This window comes from Microcaecilia unicolor, chromosome 3 (assembly GCF_901765095.1).
Source record: "Microcaecilia unicolor chromosome 3, aMicUni1.1, whole genome shotgun sequence".
Lineage (NCBI taxonomy): Eukaryota > Metazoa > Chordata > Amphibia > Gymnophiona > Siphonopidae > Microcaecilia > Microcaecilia unicolor.
This window is the reverse complement of record NC_044033.1, coordinates 263332460-263351399: the sequence shown is the minus strand read 5'-3', so window position 1 is coordinate 263351399 and position 18940 is coordinate 263332460. Positions and strand designations below refer to the sequence as shown.

The 18940-nt window shown below is 43.3% G+C and overlaps 1 protein-coding gene across 6 annotated transcripts in view; it reads left to right on the top strand.

The window, feature by feature from the left end:
- The window catches only part of MANEA (mannosidase endo-alpha), a 47450-nt gene extending 39268 nt beyond the window's left edge, over positions 1 to 8182 (top strand). For all 6 annotated transcript variants that reach the window (XM_030198043.1, XM_030198042.1, XM_030198041.1 and 3 more), the window contains exons 5-6: positions 678 to 754; positions 6460 to 8182. In XM_030198043.1, coding sequence (XP_030053903.1) covers positions 678 to 754; positions 6460 to 7093 — 711 coding nt within the window. In that variant the 3' untranslated portion in view covers positions 7094 to 8182. The remainder of the gene's footprint in view (positions 1 to 677; positions 755 to 6459) is intronic.
- Positions 8183 to 18940: the final 10758 nt, after the last annotated feature.

Below are 18940 nucleotides of genomic sequence, written 5' to 3'. Positions count from 1 at the left end.
TCTGAAATGTAAGTCAGCAAGTATAATGAAACAATCCTATTACTTTATAGAATGTGTTATGATACATTTTGGAAAGGCATTCTTTATGCATTACAGAAAATTTGTTAAAAGCAGAAATACCATTTGCTTGGAATCTAGAGGTGTTTGCAGGGATATAATCTGGTTCCTGTCCCCATCAATTCTGTTCCATCCCCACTTCATCATGCTCATCATATTGCTACCATCCCTGGTGAATTCTTTTCCATCCCTGTACCATCACCATCATATTGGTACTGTCCCCTGTCACCAGGGAGAGCGCTCCCGGTATAATCAAGAAACAAATGTCCACCAGCAACTTCAATCTTAAGGCTTTTATTCCGTGCAGGTTTCTAGTAGACCTGATACACCAGCATTCACCTTTTATCTTAAGCACATGTAAGCCACCTGAAAGTGTGTGGCAAATAGTCCCCTTTAAGCAGTGCTCTGTGAAACCCAACTATCATGAACACAATCTACCCACTGGGGCTCACTGCTGCAAAGTGTCTGATACCGTTAGGTCTGTGAATATTGTTTGTATCTTATATCTTTGGCCCTGGGAAGTAGAAGCCTCACCAGAGAATCAAATCCAGGTCCTGCATAATAGCACTTGACTCTAGGCTTGCTATTGTTTGACATCTAATAGAATGTTTATTTTACAGGTCGCATTCCATATTGAGCCATACAAAGGTCGAGATGATATCAGTATGTACAACCATGTCAAATATATTATAGACAAGTAAGTTCTGTGTGATCAGTTTAAAATTATTGCATACTCTATGGCTTTATTTGCAATACCTGTGATAGCGAAGCATTAGTTCTACTGTACTTTGCATTTTGGTGGGGGGGAGAGGGGAGGGAGGACATTAATGGACATAATATAGATGTATATCTGTCGGGAAGAATATGGAGCCCTAATATTTCTTACCTTTAGTGAACTGCTGTATACTAGCCTGCTGAAAGAGACAACCTCCGTGTTTGTGCAGTGCAAAAAGAAGAATTTTGAAAACCTGCCTTGGGGATATTTGTTTAAAAACAAACAAAAAGCCAGCTTTGCCTTGAGCTGTTGTTTGCTTTTTTGGTGTTTGATCTAACTCTGAATACGGTCTGCATGTCAGTCACCTGTATTCAGCTTTACCACGTTGGTGAGACTTGGCAGACATAGCCAGTGCACCGACATCAGTTTGTGTGTCATGGAGAAGAATTTTCAGCTACTGTTGGAGTTTATTATGAGGCTCATTTTCAAAGCACATGGACTTTCAAAGTTACATAGGTTACTATGTGCTTTGAAAATAAGGACTCATACCTGCTTATTTAACAAACGCTGAAAATTTTGAACACCTGGCAGACCCTCCATCCCAACTCTACTCAGTATTTCTTTTTTCTTGGTCATATTCCAGAATAGATTACCTGTTCCTCGATAGTGTCTTAATCCCTACTGTGTTAAATTCTGAAGTGGAAGCAATTGTGTGGTCAGATCATGCCCCACTGTCGGCTGCTATAGTTCTGGGCTTGTTAGATAATGAGGAAGAGATGGCTGACCTTACTGCACAAATCAAGGAATACTTAGCCCGCAATTCCCCTCAGGTACTTCCTTGGGGGCCTTCTGGGATGGGTTTAAAGCCATTGTCGGGACATTTCATTAAATGGGCTGCCAGACTTAAAATGTAAGAACAATCAACAGGATGCTGAACTTATATCTTTTTTTTTTTAATCTTGGGGAGAACAACAACTTTTCACTAAATTCTCTCCACAAATTCACTTACAACTCTCTAAATTGCAAGATCAACAGAAAAACGTGTGGGCTGATAAGATTAACTCTGAGTTGCGGATGACAGATTATATTTTGAGGAGGGAAATAGAGCTAGTTGACTGTTAGCACACCAACTCAAGGCAAAGAAACTACAAATTTCAATCAGTTCTGCTAGGGTTGATAAGAGTAATCTGGCCTGGAAACGTAATCGATTGAGGCATTTGCTTTCTTCAGATTTACCAAATGTTATATTCCTCAGAGGTCCATCCAATTGATATAGAGAAATAGGATTACTTAGAGAAAGCCCACTTAACAAAACTTAAGGAGGATCATGTTCAAATACTTGAACAGAAAGTTCAGTCTAAGGAAGTCAGAGACTATTTCCACATTTAAATCTGTTCTCCAAGGGGGTGCACTCCCTCCATCTATGATGGAAGCAAGGGATAACGGTATTGTCTAAGCCAGGTATGGATCCAACATTATGTGGTTCCTATAGACCAATCTCTCTTCTCACCTGAGATGTTAAATTGTTGGCCAGGTTACTTCCTGTTCTGGGGCAGAGGGAGCTGCAGCGAAGTTCGCGAAGTTGGAGCCCACAGGCGCGCGCTGCGGCACCCCCCCCCCCCCCCCAGCGGCGTGCACCCGGGGGGTGTCATTTTGCCGGGAGGGGGGAAGGTGTCATTTCGCAGGCGGGGGGGGGGGGGGGCGCATCGGCGATTCGCCCCGGGTGCCATCCACGCTAGGAACACCACTGATCTACGGCCGCTAATGTTTGTCGTACTTTTAATCTTATCTAGTTGGCTAAGTCTCGAGGAATCCCCTTAACTCGACTAACCGTTGACACTGAAAAAGAATTTGACAGGGTAGAATGGAAGCTTATGCAGCAAGCTCTGATCCAGTTAGGATTTGGGCCCCAATTTTAAAAGATAGATATTGGCTCTGTACTCTAACCTTACCACTGGAATAAGAGTGTATGGGGGCTTGGGGTGGGGGTAGAATACTCTGATAGCTTGAATCTTCGTCAAGGAACACCCTTCTTTTTGCCTTTGTAGTAGAGCCCTTGGCAGCACAAATTTGCTGTCATCAGTATATTTGGGGGGGGGGGGGGTCCAAGGTGGGAGAAGAATTTAAAATGTCTTTATTTGCAGACGTTATCCTCCTCACTGTAAGGTATCCATGCTGTTCTCTTCCCAAAATGTTAGTTGAGTTACAGGAATATGGTAAGCTCTCTGGATTTAAGATGAATGCTCTAGGTGGGCTAGAGGTTACATCCAATATTTGGGGGTGAAGATTATACACTCCTTGTACAAACTTAATTCTGGCAAATTATTACCAGAACTAGTAAAAAAGGCCAGTTTCTGACACAAATGAAACGGGCGCTAGCAAGGTTTTCCTCGGAGTGTGTATGTTTGAGAGAGTGTTTGAAAGTGACTGTGTGAGAGAGAGAGAGTGAATGTGCGAGTGTGTGTGTGTGTGACAGAGAGAGAGTGAGACTGGGTGCGAGTGTGTGTGTGAGCATGAGAGTGTATGCCAGAGTCCCCCCTCCCTCTCCCAGTTCCAGGGTCCCCCCTCCCTCCCGCCCTCTGAATTCCAGGGTCGTCCCTCCCTCCCTCCTTCCGAGTTCCAGGGTTGTTGTCCCCCTCCCTCCCTCCGAGTTCCAGGGTCGTCCCCTCCCTGCCTCCCTCCCTCTGAGTTTCAGGGTCCCCTTCCTCCCCTGCATTCGTCCATATGCAGGCAACGTCCTCTGTGCCCTGCCCCCTCCATCCATCCATGTGCGGCATCTCTCCCCTGCCCCCTCCACCTCCCTCCGAGTTCCAGGGTCCCCCTCCCTCCCTCCCATTTCCAGGGTCCCCCCTCCCTCTGTCTCTCCATCCCTCCCTCCCAGTTCCAGGGTCCCATGGAACTGGGAGGGAGGGGGGACGGAGAATGTTGGAGAAGTGACGTCAGCAGGTGGTTACAATCCCAGTGACACACATTGGAACGTTGGAGGAGTGATGTCAGCAGGTGGTTACGACCCCAGTGAGACACATTGGAATGTTGGAGAAGCAAATTATTATATTAGATTATCCACTCCTCTTGATTATTAGTCTATATTATACCATACATGGCTAGGACGTATCACTATTTGCATAATGATGATACTGCCTCGGCTCCTGTACCTTTGCCAGACCTTCTCTGTAGCAATCCTGAAGGCCAGTCTGCACCAGTTGCAAAGGAAAGTATTTTTGTATATATGGAAAAAGAGGCCTTCTCAGATCTCTAGGTTATATCTTACAATATAGGTGATCCCAGGGTGGGATGGAGGTTTCTGATTTTGTGAAGTATTATAAGGCTATGGTATAAGGGCACTTTTAGATTGGTATGGCCCCTCTCACCGAAGGTCTGGGTCTGTATCGCTACATGTTACCATCTCAGCAATGGTTTAGATTTGGGGTCCCTAGGGAATCAAAACTCAGCCAGAAAGGAGAGGATTTCTCCTTTCTTGCAGCATCTTATGTCTATATAGGCTAAAGTGAAGGTGGGGACCGAATGGTTATTTTTAGCTGCTCCATTGAAAGCCCTTTCACTCTTTGCCCCACAGTGGGACAATAGGGTGCTGGAAGCTTGGGAAAGGAAGGGTATCTCCAGAACAGGGGACTTGTGTGCTGGAGGGACATTACTGTCTTTTGAACAATTGCAGCCTGACTTTTTTTTCTCTCCCCGCTCCTGATCACCATCTGTATTTCTAAGTCGAGCACCTTCTGTGTTCCCAACCTGTACAAGAATGGTTGAGCAGTAAGCTCATTTCTTTGAAGAAACGTTGTGTCTGGGCCTTTTTCAGAAAATAGTGATCTCTTAATTAATATATATGACATGCTCTTTAAGCAGGGACAGATGAAACCTCTATGTGACTAAATGCGAATTTGACATGGGAGGGCCCTATTGTGAAAGGATTATCAAAGTATTCATGATAATACTTTTTTTTTAAGATTTTCATCTCCAGCTAATCTTATTGAGAATGGAGATAAATTACTATATCGATGGTCTACTTACCCGACTCATCTCATTATTTTGATCCAAGTATCACCCAATTGCTGGAGGGAATGTGTACGGGAGGGGCATATATGGTGTGAGTGTCCTAGTATCCGGGCCTTGTGGGCGGATTGGATAAAAACATTTTCTCACATGTTACATACAAGTGTTTCTGGAGACCCAAAATTTATGGCTGTTGCATTGGTACCACTTGATTTATCCAACCCACATTTTGACATTTTAGAATACTACTTTCTTGTTTGGTTCTCTTGAGAAGGAGTGGTATGGTGTTGGATGACTTGTGTCTTACCACAGGTGGAAAGTATTAAACCTAAACTATGGCAAGCCTATTATTTGAGTAAATTGACGGCTCTTAAACAGGGGTGCCTGGCTACATTTGAAAAATGATGGGAACCCTTTGTGGAGTGGTATGCCTCTAGCTGAATGGAACTTAGCCTTAATTCATATTGTGTACACGAGTTCTTTACCTTTCATTTTGTGTATTTATTTATTACAGATTTGCATCACTCTTGTGTACATACTGTAAAGGGATTTATTCATTTTGTAGTTTTCTTGCTTTGTTACTCGTTTGATGATTTGCTTCTCTTGAAAATACCAAAAAGAATTTAAAGTGTGTGTGGGGGGGGGGGGGGGGTGAGGGAGAAAAAACTTGAACTACACAGTTCTTGAGGCAGGAGAGAAAATAATTTATTATTTAATGTCTCTTCTTGATTTAACTGTGTATTCTTATATTTCCCTTTGTGGTGCATTGACAAAGATATGCAGATTGAAGCAACAACACTAATCTATCCTATCATACTAATTCTTCGTAGACTTAACAGCAGCTCATATTCAGTGTGCTGAGGTTATAAATAAATGTTGGTCATTAATGGGCCTGACAGGGGTCCCTTTGAATATTGGGAGATAAATAATATTGTAAACACATTTGCAAGCTAGATGAAATGTATGAACTGAGGTTGGAGACACCTCTGCAATGTGTTCTGGTCCTAGTAGATAGGCGGCTTAAGTTGTTTTTTTCTGCCTGCCAACACATAGGTTCAGCTCATTGTAGCTGTTTTCAATTTGTCTTAGAGTTTTATTTTGCTATAAAACCTTTGGTGACTAACCGCACATGACTTGTGTGGGTGACAACTGTCTTGAGTTGGAGGGCAAGTCTCTCCAACTATAACCCCTCGGCAACAGTAGGATGACCTGCCAAGGTGGCATCATATATCTCCATACTGCTGGGGCCCAATCCCAGTCAGTCCCAACAAACAAGCCTAAAGCCCAAGGCCATTTCCTATTTTTCACAACATCTTTCAATCTAAAATATATATAAAAATTAGTAGTGAGGCTGGTTAAGTGGCAGTGCCCTTGCTTGAAGCTGCCATTTTAACAACTGGGCTTAAGTGACTTGGGAGGGGGAATCTTTATGTAGTTGCAAATGAAGGCTCATGTTGCTGGTCCCCAGAACCATTTCTGATTGAGCTGGAACCCCAAAACAGCAGAAGGAAACTGATGGACCAAAAGTATTTGTAGCGCATCCTAGAGAATACACTCTGAAAGTATATGAAAGTTTTCTTATTATCGCTAAGCTTGGTTGTGTGTCAGATGTTATTGTCATGATAGTTGGAATCCATGAACTGTAACTAAATGCCATTTCTTCTTTTGGCACACAGATATGGAAGCCATCCAGCTTTCTACAGGTATAAGACGAGCACTGGTAAAACTCTTCCAATGTTTTATGTATATGACTCATACATAACAGCCCCTGAAATGTGGGCCAATTTACTAACCACCTCTGGATCCCAAAACATTCGCAATACCCCTTATGATGGAATTTTCATTGGGTTGCTTGTAGAGGAAAAACATAAGCATGAAATTCACAGAAGTGGATTTGATGGGATTTACACTTACTTTGCCACCAACGGCTTCTCTTATGGGTCATCTCATCACAACTGGTCGGGTCTGAAGGATTTCTGCAACAGCAACAACCTCCTGTTTATCCCAAGCGTGGGGCCAGGGTATGTCGACACCAGCATTCGACCTTGGAACAGCCAGAACACGCGGAACCGAGTCAACGGGAAATATTATGAGACTGCCCTAAGCGCAGCACTTCATGTGAGGCCTGACATTATTTCCATTACTTCATTTAACGAGTGGCATGAAGGAACCCAGATTGAAACAGCTGTTCCCAAAAGAGGTAAGGTAGTTTACCAGGATTACTTGCCTCACAAGCCGGACCTGTACCTGGAGCTCACTCGCAAATGGGCTAAAAAACACAGTGAGGAAAAAAAACTGTGGCTAATGTGACCGGACCCAGTGAGGTCCTGCCTAGCTTCGTGGCCTATGATAGCTATACAGTTTTAAGATGCCTTGCTTTCAAAATAGTTTTCCTGTGGAATCTGAGAAGAAGCTTTTGAAACACAATGTCAGTCAATCTAAAAACCACTCGTCATAGCCAAGAGTTCAATCTTCTCTTCATGACGTTTTTTGCCAGGGACAGATTTAGTGTTGTAAATTTTATTTTCTATTAAGTATAGGCTTGTAAGATTGTTCCAACCATTTTGGTCCCTTTAGAGTTGTAATATTTATGTAAATACCACCTAACTAGGTGTATAATAGTGAAATAATACATATGGCTATTTTGTGTGCTGTTAGGGGCACAGAGTAAAGTAGGTTGTCACAGCATTGTGTCAGCCATGATGTGTAAGGTGAAACATTCTCTGGACACACTTGCCTTGTGCTGCTCAACCTTATCCCTGTGCATGCAGTAAAGTGTGTGGGATTTGTTTTTCTAAACTTCATATTAAGCACAGCACCTATTTTCTGGATGGCCTTTAGTTTTGTAATGCTGTCAGTTGACACTGTTTGCTGTATGACTTTGGTAGCAGAAAAGCCAAATGCAGAGCTGAGAGTGTAAGCCGCTAGGGTGGTCTGTACTTTAGCACAGTTTATAATCAAAACATGAATATCTAAACCCTGATAAGACAGAGAAAAAGGGTTATAGTTTGATTATTTATTCAACGGTGTGTGAACCCTTCATTCAGTAACTGCTGGCACTTCCTTGAGCAGCAATAACTTCAGCTTTCCTGTACCTGTTGCTCAGTCTGTTGCATCACCCCTTTGGAATGTTGGCCTATTCTTCCATCCAGAACTTGTTTCAGCATTTGAGGGCTTTCTTGCAGGAACATGGTCCTTGCCCCATTTCAGTAGAGTTTACCAGTAGTACTTTGACTTGACCAGTAGGGATGTATATTCATTTGAAACAAAATCAGAAATATAAGTGACATTTCCTGTCATATTTTATTATGTTTAACCTAAAACAATATAAATCCCCCCCCCCCCCCCCAAAAAAAAAATCGGGTATTTCCTATGTCATAGTGCCATATCACGCATTAGTAAAAACACTGCCCCTGAAAGTGAAAAATGTTTAAATCCTAAGTAAAATGAAAAATCCTGTAAAACGGGAGGCTAAACAAAGTGAAGTATTTTTAGCCTGAACCACCCTTATTGACCAGTCCAAAACACCAAGGGACCCTTTTACAAAGCTGCGGGAAAGTGGCCTTAGCGCACCTTTACTTGGGTCTTTTCCCGCACGCTAAAGCCACTTTTTGCCGCCGTGAGAAAATAGTTGATCTTTTTCATTTTCTGATTTAATGGGCATGTGCTAATGTTGCCATGAACGTGCTGCCATTAGCAAAAATTAGCGCATGAGCCCTTACTGTCACCTGTTTTGTAGCCATTAAGAAGGCAATTCTATAACATTTAAGCACCATATATGCATGGACAGTGAGCCCATTCTATAAGAACATATAATGCAAATAAGTGTTTTTATAGAATAGTAGCGTAAACCAGCATTGGCTTATGTGACTGCGCAAACTTAGCCTGATCGTGTCTGGCGTAAATGAGCGTGTCTAAATTCGGCATGTATGCATGGATAGTAGTAAATGCCAGCCCTGCCTGTCACACACCCATGCCCCTCTCCTATGAATGCCCCCTTGCATTTATGCGTTAAGCCCTTTTAGCACGTAATTACAGAATAGCGGTTAGATATGCTCCTGCCATTCACATGCAGTAGTGTACTCTTACCCATGTGAATGGTAGTATCCTATAAAAGTAAGAAGAATGGCACAATATAGGACATCTGTTTTAGATTGTAAGACTCTGCATGATGTCCTCATGGAGGAAAGCCATTATACTTTCGCTGTTGTGCTTGGCTTTTGGAATGAGGTTTGTATTATGGAAAGCAGTGGAGGGGGGGGGGGGGGGGTTCCTTTTGCCAAAATGTATCAGTCCACTGAACATTACTCTAGAAGTCTTATGGGTCATCCAGATGTTCTTTGGTGAACCCAAGAGGCATCCGTGCACTTCGTAGAGTGCAGTTGTTTCTTCCCAGCTATCCTTCCATGAACACTATTCCTCCTCCAGTCTCGACATGGTGGTTGACATCCCCCACATCAACCATAGAGAGATAGAGGCTTGCAGATCTTTAGATGAGGCTTGGATTCTTTATGACGACAGTGATAATTTTCCAGTTTTCTCTCGGTTTGATCTTGGAATGACTAGTGTAGAATCCCTGTAATCTTCAGTATTTTCCATTTGTAGACTATCTGACAGTGGATGGATGGAGCCCAAGTGTTTAGAAATAGCCTAACCGATGACCATCAGCTACAAATGTCTTGATTGTGGTGTGATGACCGTTATGGTGCAGACCAAACTCAAAACCTTTTGTACTTTTATATAGGACAGGATGCCCACTCTCAATCGTGCAGCATGGTTTACTTTTATCCAATTATTTAAGCAATAATATTGCAATTAATTGTGCTAAGGAGATTAGGAATTCACTCGCTATTTCACATGCTGGTCTTATTGTTGTTCCTATGTTGTATATTTTGCGTGTAGAAACTATGATAGAGGGAATCCAAAGCACAACAAAGAGCACATGAACAAGTTCAATTTTAGCAACTCTTCAAAGGAGAATGCCAATGCTTAGGTCACTAAGACACGCCAAATTGAAAACTCTCTAATAGTACACACTGTTCTCTCAAGAAGCAGAGAAACGCTCAGAAGCCACCTGGGTTGATGTCCTAATCTTGAAGGCCCTTTGTACTTTTGTGTCTGGTATATTTTGGTGTCAAACAGAGAATTGTTTATATCCTTTTTATTGCATACCAAAAGACCAATTTCATTTAAGAACTGGTAAGAACTTATAAATTATTGTAAGTGGGGTTGATAAACATGTACAGCACTGTACTTTCATCATATGGAATATGTCTGTTTATATCACTAGATTGTCAATGTTGCACTAATAAACATGCTGAAACAAAAGAAAAATGGGAAAACAATTAAAAAACAATTTTAAAAATTTTAAAGAGCTCCTTTGATTTTGAATCAGTGTAGAAATTAGACCATCAACATTGCCAAAGCATAGTGCTCTGTAACTTTCATGCCAGTCTCTGTTCAGTCAAAAATCAATTTTATGTTCTGTTAGTGCAAAAAGAAAATGGAGTTCAAGATTTAATGTGTTTTTTCTTTGAGAAGGAATCGTTGTAGACATTTAATACATTTTAGTAGATCTGCCTAAAAAAGGATGTAGGACATGACCGTACAATACTTAAGGTTCTTTCTTTGTCCAAGGACAGCAAAAGTGAGGATAGTGATGAGCTGTTTACTCAAACTTCCATTACCCTTTGAATCTGCTTTTTTTCACTAGATAAAGAGATTTTCATCAATAAACCTTAGCAAACTTGGACTAGTCATGCGTCAGGCAACTTGTAAACTAGGGCTTCCCCAGCTTGTCCTACAGCTACCTGAATGAGATAAATTTGTATACAGGGGCGACCCAGTGTTTGTGAATTTTTCATGCATGCTCGTTGTGGATATACTGAAAACCCAATGGACGCTAGAGTTCCCATTGCGGCTTGGGGGACCTAAGAGATATGCATCCACTTTATATAATGGCATCTATCACTGGAGAACATTTCAGAGAAGAGAGTAATAGAACAAATAGTAGGTCCATTTGGATTGTTCCAAGTATTCCACCTGTTCTATTAATATGCCCAAGTTATTTTCCAAGTCTAAATAATTATAAATAGTCACTTTTCATGAAAAGTGCATTGATTTTAAGTAATGTGAAAGGGGGTAAGTGAAGATCAGGAGTTGTAAGTATTCAGACAGCTCCGTACAGGTACAATCCCATGTCTATGCTGAAGAGCAGTAGTAGTTTGGATTGGAGACTTAGGAACAATGTCAGGAAATACTTTTTTCACAGAAAGAGTGGTGGATGTCTGCAATGCCCTCCTGCAGGAGGTTGTGATTGTGAAAACAAAAACAGTGACGGAATTTAAGAATGCATGGGATAAACACAGAGGATCACTATACAGAAAAAGAATGGAATCCAGTTCAGATCATTTAAGTGTAGCTTGATTGCACACACACACACACAGCTAATCCGAGGATTCATTTTGCGCCCAAGATACACAAAAACATAGTATCCATGTGTAATTCTGTTAATTGGGTCAGTTCATTGACTATTTTTTGTAGCCCCCATGCTCAACAAGTAAAATCATATTTGCAGGATATAACATATTTTTCTGTGGGAATTGGAAAATATACAGTTAACACCTGTATAGTTTTCTGAAGGGGCAGCATTAACAACACTAGCTAACACTCTTAAACACCAGAGCAGGCAACACAAAGGTAGCTTGCTCAGTGTCAGGACTGTTCTCTTTTAAAGGGCTGGTGCTATTAGTAACAATCCACCACACTCCTTCCATTCCTGTATTTGCTAGTGTCACCCCTAGCACTAGTACTTCAAAAACTACTGCTAAGTTGATTTTGATACCATTTTGAAGATCTCTGCAGGGCAGGAGCGACCAGGTAGCAACTCCAGCTCCTACCACTAATCACCAGGGAAACCCCCTGATAGATGCCAAGGGGATTGGAAAGTAGGGGTCCATGTTAGGGGGCTGTTTGGGTCTTTGATTGGAAGAACTTTGACCAGAGAGGGCTGTTTGAGTGGCAGGGGAAGACTTTGATCAGGGGCGGGGAGTTGGTTGGAAGGTACTTTGAATGGGGGGTGGGAAGTGGGCGGTGCAAGTGCCATAGCACTGGTCCCTAAGAAGTTCCCTGGGAGCATTGGTGGCCCATTGCTCCCAGAGTGGAATGATAATGGGGCTGATGTAGAAAGCTACTGTGGGCTGCAGCAGACGATTAACAGCTCCTTAATGGCTTCTATATGCAAAAAAGGTTTCTGTGCTGGTTTACTCCTATGGTACAGAGTGTACACTATATTAAAATGTGTATATATATATATTTTTTTTAACTTATTAGTAATCCCACAGCACTGATATCTACCATGGGGGCACAATGTCAGAAACCTGGTTGGCATCGGCCCTATCTCCCTCCGCTCCAACCTGATCCCTTCCCTCACCACAAACTAAAACTGCCTGGTGTTTAGAAGCACCCTTCCACCCTCTGACTGGACCCCTCCTCCCTGACTTACAGATACTTCTTTGGTGTTTTGTGGCACCCCTGGCATGACTGCCTCCCCCAACTTAAAAAAGAAGCCTTGGTGTCTAGTAGCACCCCTCTTCCCTCCCTTCCAAAAGCCCTAGTATCTAGTGGCAGCCGACCTGACCCAACCCGACTTTCAAAAACTCCCTGGTGTCTAGTAACCCCAACTTCTCCCTTAGGTCCCCCAGACCCCTGTACCTGAAAGAGGCAGGAGCAATACCTGCCTCAGCCCCAGAATGTACCGAGTGAGGTCAGTCTGGGGCTGACCCCATAATGGAGACTACCACATAAGAGAAAAAAATCATTTTTAAAGATGGAGGCACCGAGGAAAGCGTGAATGGGCATTGCTCTTGCCTCTTGCAGGTATGGGAATTTGGGAGTGCACTAGATGCCAGGGAGCTTTTTGAAAGTTGGATCAGGTTGATCGGGGTGCCATTAGACACCAGGGCTTTTGGAGGTGGGGGGGGGGGGGGGTGGCACTAGATCCCAGGGCTTTTTTTTTATAAAGTTGGGAGGGGGTTAGTCATGTTGGGGAGGGGTGCCACTAGACACCAGGGAAGTGTCTGTTGAAGTTGGGGGGGGGGGGTGGGAGGGCAGAGATCAGGGCCAATGCAGACTGCTGGTAACTTTTTTTTTTGGGGGGGGGTCATCCTTCCTGTCAGTATCTGAGCCAATCACTGTTGCATTTTTAACAAGGCAGTTTTACGCAAGACACAGTATTTGGGGGTTGGTAATTTTGTGATAGAACTGGCACACTGAGCCCACTCTCTGCCCCTCAGACATGCACTCTCAAGAAAAATGTAAAATATTTTTAGCGCGCATTTAACTCGACTTACCGCAGGACACTTGAGTGCATGCCACAGAATGCCATTTAAGCTGAGTTGGGCAGTGTTACCGCCTAATGCAGTTTATTAAAAGGGCCCCTTAGATTTGTTTAATTTATACATGGAAATTCAGCAGTACTACCTAAATGGATATTGTTCCTGAATAAATATAACACTTGAAACTGTCAGATTTAGATGTTTCAAATTATATAGAGTGTATGCAGCTGTGTATTTTTCTGTCATACTCCAAATCATGGACTGAACAATGCTGATTATATAAGGCTGTTTGCCGTCCTACCTGTCAGGACGATTCGAAGGTATTCTATGTAGTATCCATCCAAGAGTGTGGAGAGCACCCTGACATGAAAAGAGCCAGTCCAGCCAGTGTGACAGACCTTACACGGCCCTCTTGTTACAGCTACTCTTCAGCTCCTGTATAACAGTAAAAATATTTTTATTGCTTTTAGGCAGGATCACCTTCTGTGTGGGGAGTTGGGGGGCAACTTTATTTATTTGGTGCTTTGTTTCCCTTACCATGCTTTTTAAATGGAAATCCAGTTTTAGTGTTTTTTTTCCATTGGGTTCCCACTACTACCCGACCCTCCTGGCATGCTGTGAAAAGGTAAAATCAGACCCACAATAGCTTCAGGGAATGAAAGTATTTATTTATTTTCATATGAACATTATAGACACAGGAAGAATCTTTTGTCAACAATTGTTTTGCTAGATGAAATAGTATAATAATCTTTAGACTTTTTTAATACACAGGTCTCTCAGGTGGAAGCAAACTGCAAGGTTGTTGTACTGATATATTACAGCTACTTACATTGTTTAAGAACAGCAAATGGCAAAAAATAAGTTATTTAAATATTGATTTCATGTACAGAAAGTGCAACATCGTTAGTTGTTACATAATTTGCTTAATTTGTTCTCTCCTGGAATGTCAACGAAGGATATAAGCATGTTGAAACTACCCATGAATTAATGTTTCAATATATGGTTGTACCGAGGTGCAGTGGTGAGATGAGACACTCAATTTAACATTTTGGATCTAAACGTTTTGAATGATATTTTTGAATCTGCGCCCAGGGCACCGCATTTGGAAATTAGCTATGGTGTAGGTTTTTAAGCAATTTTCTGTGACTGAGCAGGCGCTGGAGGTTCAAATCCACATCATATCCACAACAGCACAATCCAGAGTGAGAGGGTGACATTCTGATGCCACTCCGGGCAAAATAGGGCCGCTGTTGAGAGAAAGTTTCAAGACTCTTTGTCTTGCGCTGTTATGGATATGCTGTGGATTTGAATTACAAATATTTGGAATATATTCTACCGTATACTTTGAGACTGTTGAAGGATTTCAGGGTCTTACTGGTCCCTCCTTGCAAGTAATCCTGTTTTCCAGTCCTTGACCAAAAATGTATTTAATAATGAAAAATCTGTAAAAAAAAGATATTTTTGAATATTGTTATAGTGGAGTTCTTTTATTCCTCTTTAAACTTTGGTAGGACTGGTACAGCATACTAATTCACAACTGAGTCATATACAGTGTGTGTGTGTGTGTATATATATATATATATATACACACACACTGTAATTTTTTTTTAATACAGCACATATGGACTAAAATTAAGGCTTATGGCAGTGGCTCCCAAACCTGGTCCTGGAGGCCCCCCTAGCCAGTCAGGTTTTCAGAATATCCACAATGAATATTCATGAGAGAGATTTGCATGCAGTGGAGGCATTGCATGCAAATCTCTCTCATAAATATTCATTGTGGCCATCCTGAAAACCTCACTGGCTGGGGGAGCCTCCAGGACCAGGTTTGGGAACTACAGGTTTATGGCACAGATACCTTTAACAGTGACACAATCCAGCAGTCATTTCTCATAGACATCTCATCACCTTTCAGGTTGCTGTGCGCAGATTTCCAAGGGAATCGCTAACATCTTTAGGATCAAGACAATATAATGTGGATATTGTGATCCCAAATGGGAGGATGGGTGACTACCTAAAGGCAGTGGCGTTCCTAGACTGGCTGACACCCGGGGCGGATCGCCGATGCGCCCCCCCCCCCCCGGGTGCCGTTTTACCTGCTGGGGGGATGCCACGCGCCTGTCGGCTCCGAGTCCGCTCGTTCCCTGCTGCTCCCTCCGCCCCGGAACAGGAAGTAACCTGTTCCGCGCAGAGGGAGCAGCAGGGAGGGAACGAGCGGACTCGGCCAACAGGCATGCGGCACCCCCCCCCCCCCCAGCGGCGTGCACCCGGGGCGGACCACCCCCACCGCCTCCCCTTGGTATGCCATTGCCTAAAGGCAGTTTTCTCTAGAGGGAAACCATGCTTGAGGATGATTATTCTCTCTTCATGAGGATAGTTAATATTCTACTAACAAAGGAATGCATACTGGCTTTTAGTTGTAGCTTTCACCTTGTACAGAGGAACCCATAATGTGACGAAGGTACTGTGTTGACTGAAAGAGGAACCCTTGCCCTCGCTGAATGTCTGACGGGGCTTTTTTCTGCAGGTAAATATGCAGTTTTTTGGGTTGTTTTTTTTTTTTTAAATCTCCACATTAGCTGCTTTTAGATGACAGGAGGAGAGGGGCTGGGTTAGGGAACAGTGCTGTGCTGGGACAGGAGGGGCTGGACAGAACAGGACACACTGGGCTGTTTTCTGCAAGGTACTGACTAACAGAGCTGAGACATTAGCCCTGAATATTGTGAGCAGGGACAATACAGAACACCAAACTCTTGCAACTGTCCACACTGTTAATTATGCTGTACATCATAATTAACAGTGTGGACAGTTGCAAGAGTTTACATAATAGTGCTAATTCAAATGAAAATAAACACCTATCATTTGAATTAGCACTATTATGTAATTTATTTTCTCTCCTTTTAACCAATTTATAGGGTATTTTGGCAACACACAAATAATTTGTCATGCCAACAAAGCTCCTGAATCTAAAAAGAAGCACCGGGTAGGTATGAAGAGCAAAGAGCACCTGGGGTGGAAGTGGAGAAAAGCAAGTGTAATGCCTCTCCGCTGTCTTTCCTATGCCATGAAGGAGGCAGAGGAAGCACCAGCAAGTGAAAGCTGCTTTCTTGTACCTCCTCAGGAGGGTTGTGCTGTAACTAAGCTTTGCAGCCAGTTGCAGTGGTTAGGGTACTCACTCTAAGGGTGCAGAGCACTGCCACTGAGTGGTCGTACTCATTGTCCTCCTTCCCCCTCCCAAAGGCTGGCTCTACTTCTGAGTACCAGCACCTTTCTGGAAAGAAAGCACTGGGTTCTGATCCTTTTTCCATTGCAGAGGCGACATACTTAGGCCCATGGACAGTTGGCACTATGCTGGCCTGAGAGTGGCATGAAGGAAACATCCCTCCAGCCTTGAGGTTACAAAGCTTTCCTACTGCCTTTGTTGCCCTCTTGGTGGTTAAAAGACAGAGCAAAAATGGCAACACTTCCCCTCCACACACAAACCAGAAGCATAGCCAGGTTTTAATATCAGGGGGAGCAGACCTTTTATAAATAGGTGCCAGTGCCACGCTGTAGGCCTAGTTCGTATAGGTGCCATTCCATTCAAAACCCGTTTGGGGGAGCGGCTGGCTTCTCCCCTTGCACCCCACCTAGGCCTCTGACACAAATCCTCTTATGGTGGTTATGGTATTTCATTACAACAATGTGCTCGGTAATCTTTTGAAAATGTTAGTCTTCCTGTAAGTGTTAAAAGCATACAACAGTCCATTAATCTGCACAGACCCTATCAGTTACCTCAAATAATGAAGTTTACATGTACTTAAAAAAGTGAGTTCCCAAAATGACACAAGGAAAGGAGTATGCATGAAAAGGATATTAAAAGCAGTCTCTCAAGAATGACCTGGAAGGCTTGTTAACTGTGCTGGTCTCTGTACTGGAGGAGAATACACTGAAAACTAAAAGCAGCTACACCATTCCAAAAACAAGTGTCAGTTTTTAACATAAAAAGGTTCCTATTTATTAATGCATTTTCTAATTAAATGCTAAATTATAGCGTGTCGAAAGATTAGTTACTTAATTGTTTTAGGAGCAAGCAAGGTGACAGACTGCCACCCGGCGGTCAGCTGGGACATGTTCCTTGCCATCCTGGTCTTACTGTCGCTCTGCGCATGTTTTAAAGTTTTAATAAGCAATTAAACAGCAGTAAATGTCTCAATGAACCTACAGCCCCCTGATTTTTACTTGGCTACAGTACAGCTTTAAAAGCAGCAGTTGCAGAAAGGAGAGTAAAGGATATTTACAATCAAAACCCACCCGCAAAGCAGAACATACAGGCCCTGCTGCCTTTACTCTTTCAACCCATTCAGCTAGTCTGTGCCGTCTGTATCGCTACAGGGCTAGTGCAACAGATCCAAAGTGCTATGGAATAAGCCTTATATCACTCTTAAATTGCATTGAAATCTAATTGCAAATCTTTGTTAAAATTTGTTCAGGCTCTTCCTAACAGCAAACATTGATGGATTCTTAGATGCTTGGAAACATACCATGTGAGCAAAGAAGGATAACAAAACCTTTTGCTACCTTGATCTCCCTGTGCCACTATCATACCCTGTCTTGTGTATGATGAGCTGTTTGGCCCAACACCCTTGCCCTTGCAACATTTTCACAGCTGTGGATTATTGCCAGCTGTGCCAAAACAGCAAGACTGGTCTTCAGATTCAGCATAAATAATGCAGCGTGTGCTCGTAAACTCGACTGTGGAATCATTCTGTAATTGATGTTGTTGCCTCAATTAGAGCTGAGTGAAGAAGAAAGGCTTTGGGCGATAGTCGTGATAATTTCACTAGCCGTGACCTCCAGAGCCAATGTCGGGGACCAGCAAGCCTCTGTTTTAGTGTTTCAGATTAATTTCCGGGCCAACAGCAGTTCTACGACTTCCCTTCAGCCTCCAGAATAACGGGTGCTCTGCTCCAGCCCTTCCCTTCACGCACTCTACAGGGAAGAGGATGGGAGGGGGTGAAGCCTGGAGTAGCCACTTACTCTCTATCCAACCCCTCTTTTCCAAGTATTCCTGCTCCTGCCTCCACATTTCCACTTCCCTTTCTGAGTACAAATTAAGTCCTGGTTTCAGCACTCTGTAAACAAGCTCCTACTGACACTATCTGTACAAGATTACCAAATCAGCACCTGTGCCTGCTGTGGGGATGGGTGCAGGAATCTTGATTCCCCCCCCCCCCCTCCCCTTTCATGCCCATTCAACAGGCAGCCTAGTCTTTGGCAATATATGTGCGTCTTTCTGTCTAGACCATGCTTAATGTGCCAAAAAACACATAAAAGAAAAAAGAAGTAGGCAATTAAAGTAGGTGGATGCGTCTGTCTTGTGCTTAGCAGGTGTGGTATCAGCTGAGGCTAGTGGGAGACATACCAGGGTCCAGGGAAGCAAATAAGGAGTGGGTCATTGCAAGGCCGGTTACTCTGAAGCTCTGTCTTACAGGAGGATGATCAGAAGCAAACGCCAGCACCATACTAGCACCAGCGTTTGCTACCGCCCCATGATCAGAGCCCTCGAGCTAATGCAACCAGCATGCAAATGCATGCTAAACAGGGCTAAACATATTCATCCCCAATGATCAGCGACCAGCGCGCCAAAGATTGAGTCGCTGGCCACAACAAACCCTACACCAGCTCCGAGCTGGCGTTAGGGTTTGCAGATCATTGGGGAGGAATGGTGAGCCCTGTCCAGCATGCTGGCAGGCCCCAATTCCCCCCAACAAGACAAACTTGCCAGCAACAGGAGGCTGGAGGTCTGGTGGACCTCCGGTCCCCCCCCCCCCCCCCCAGG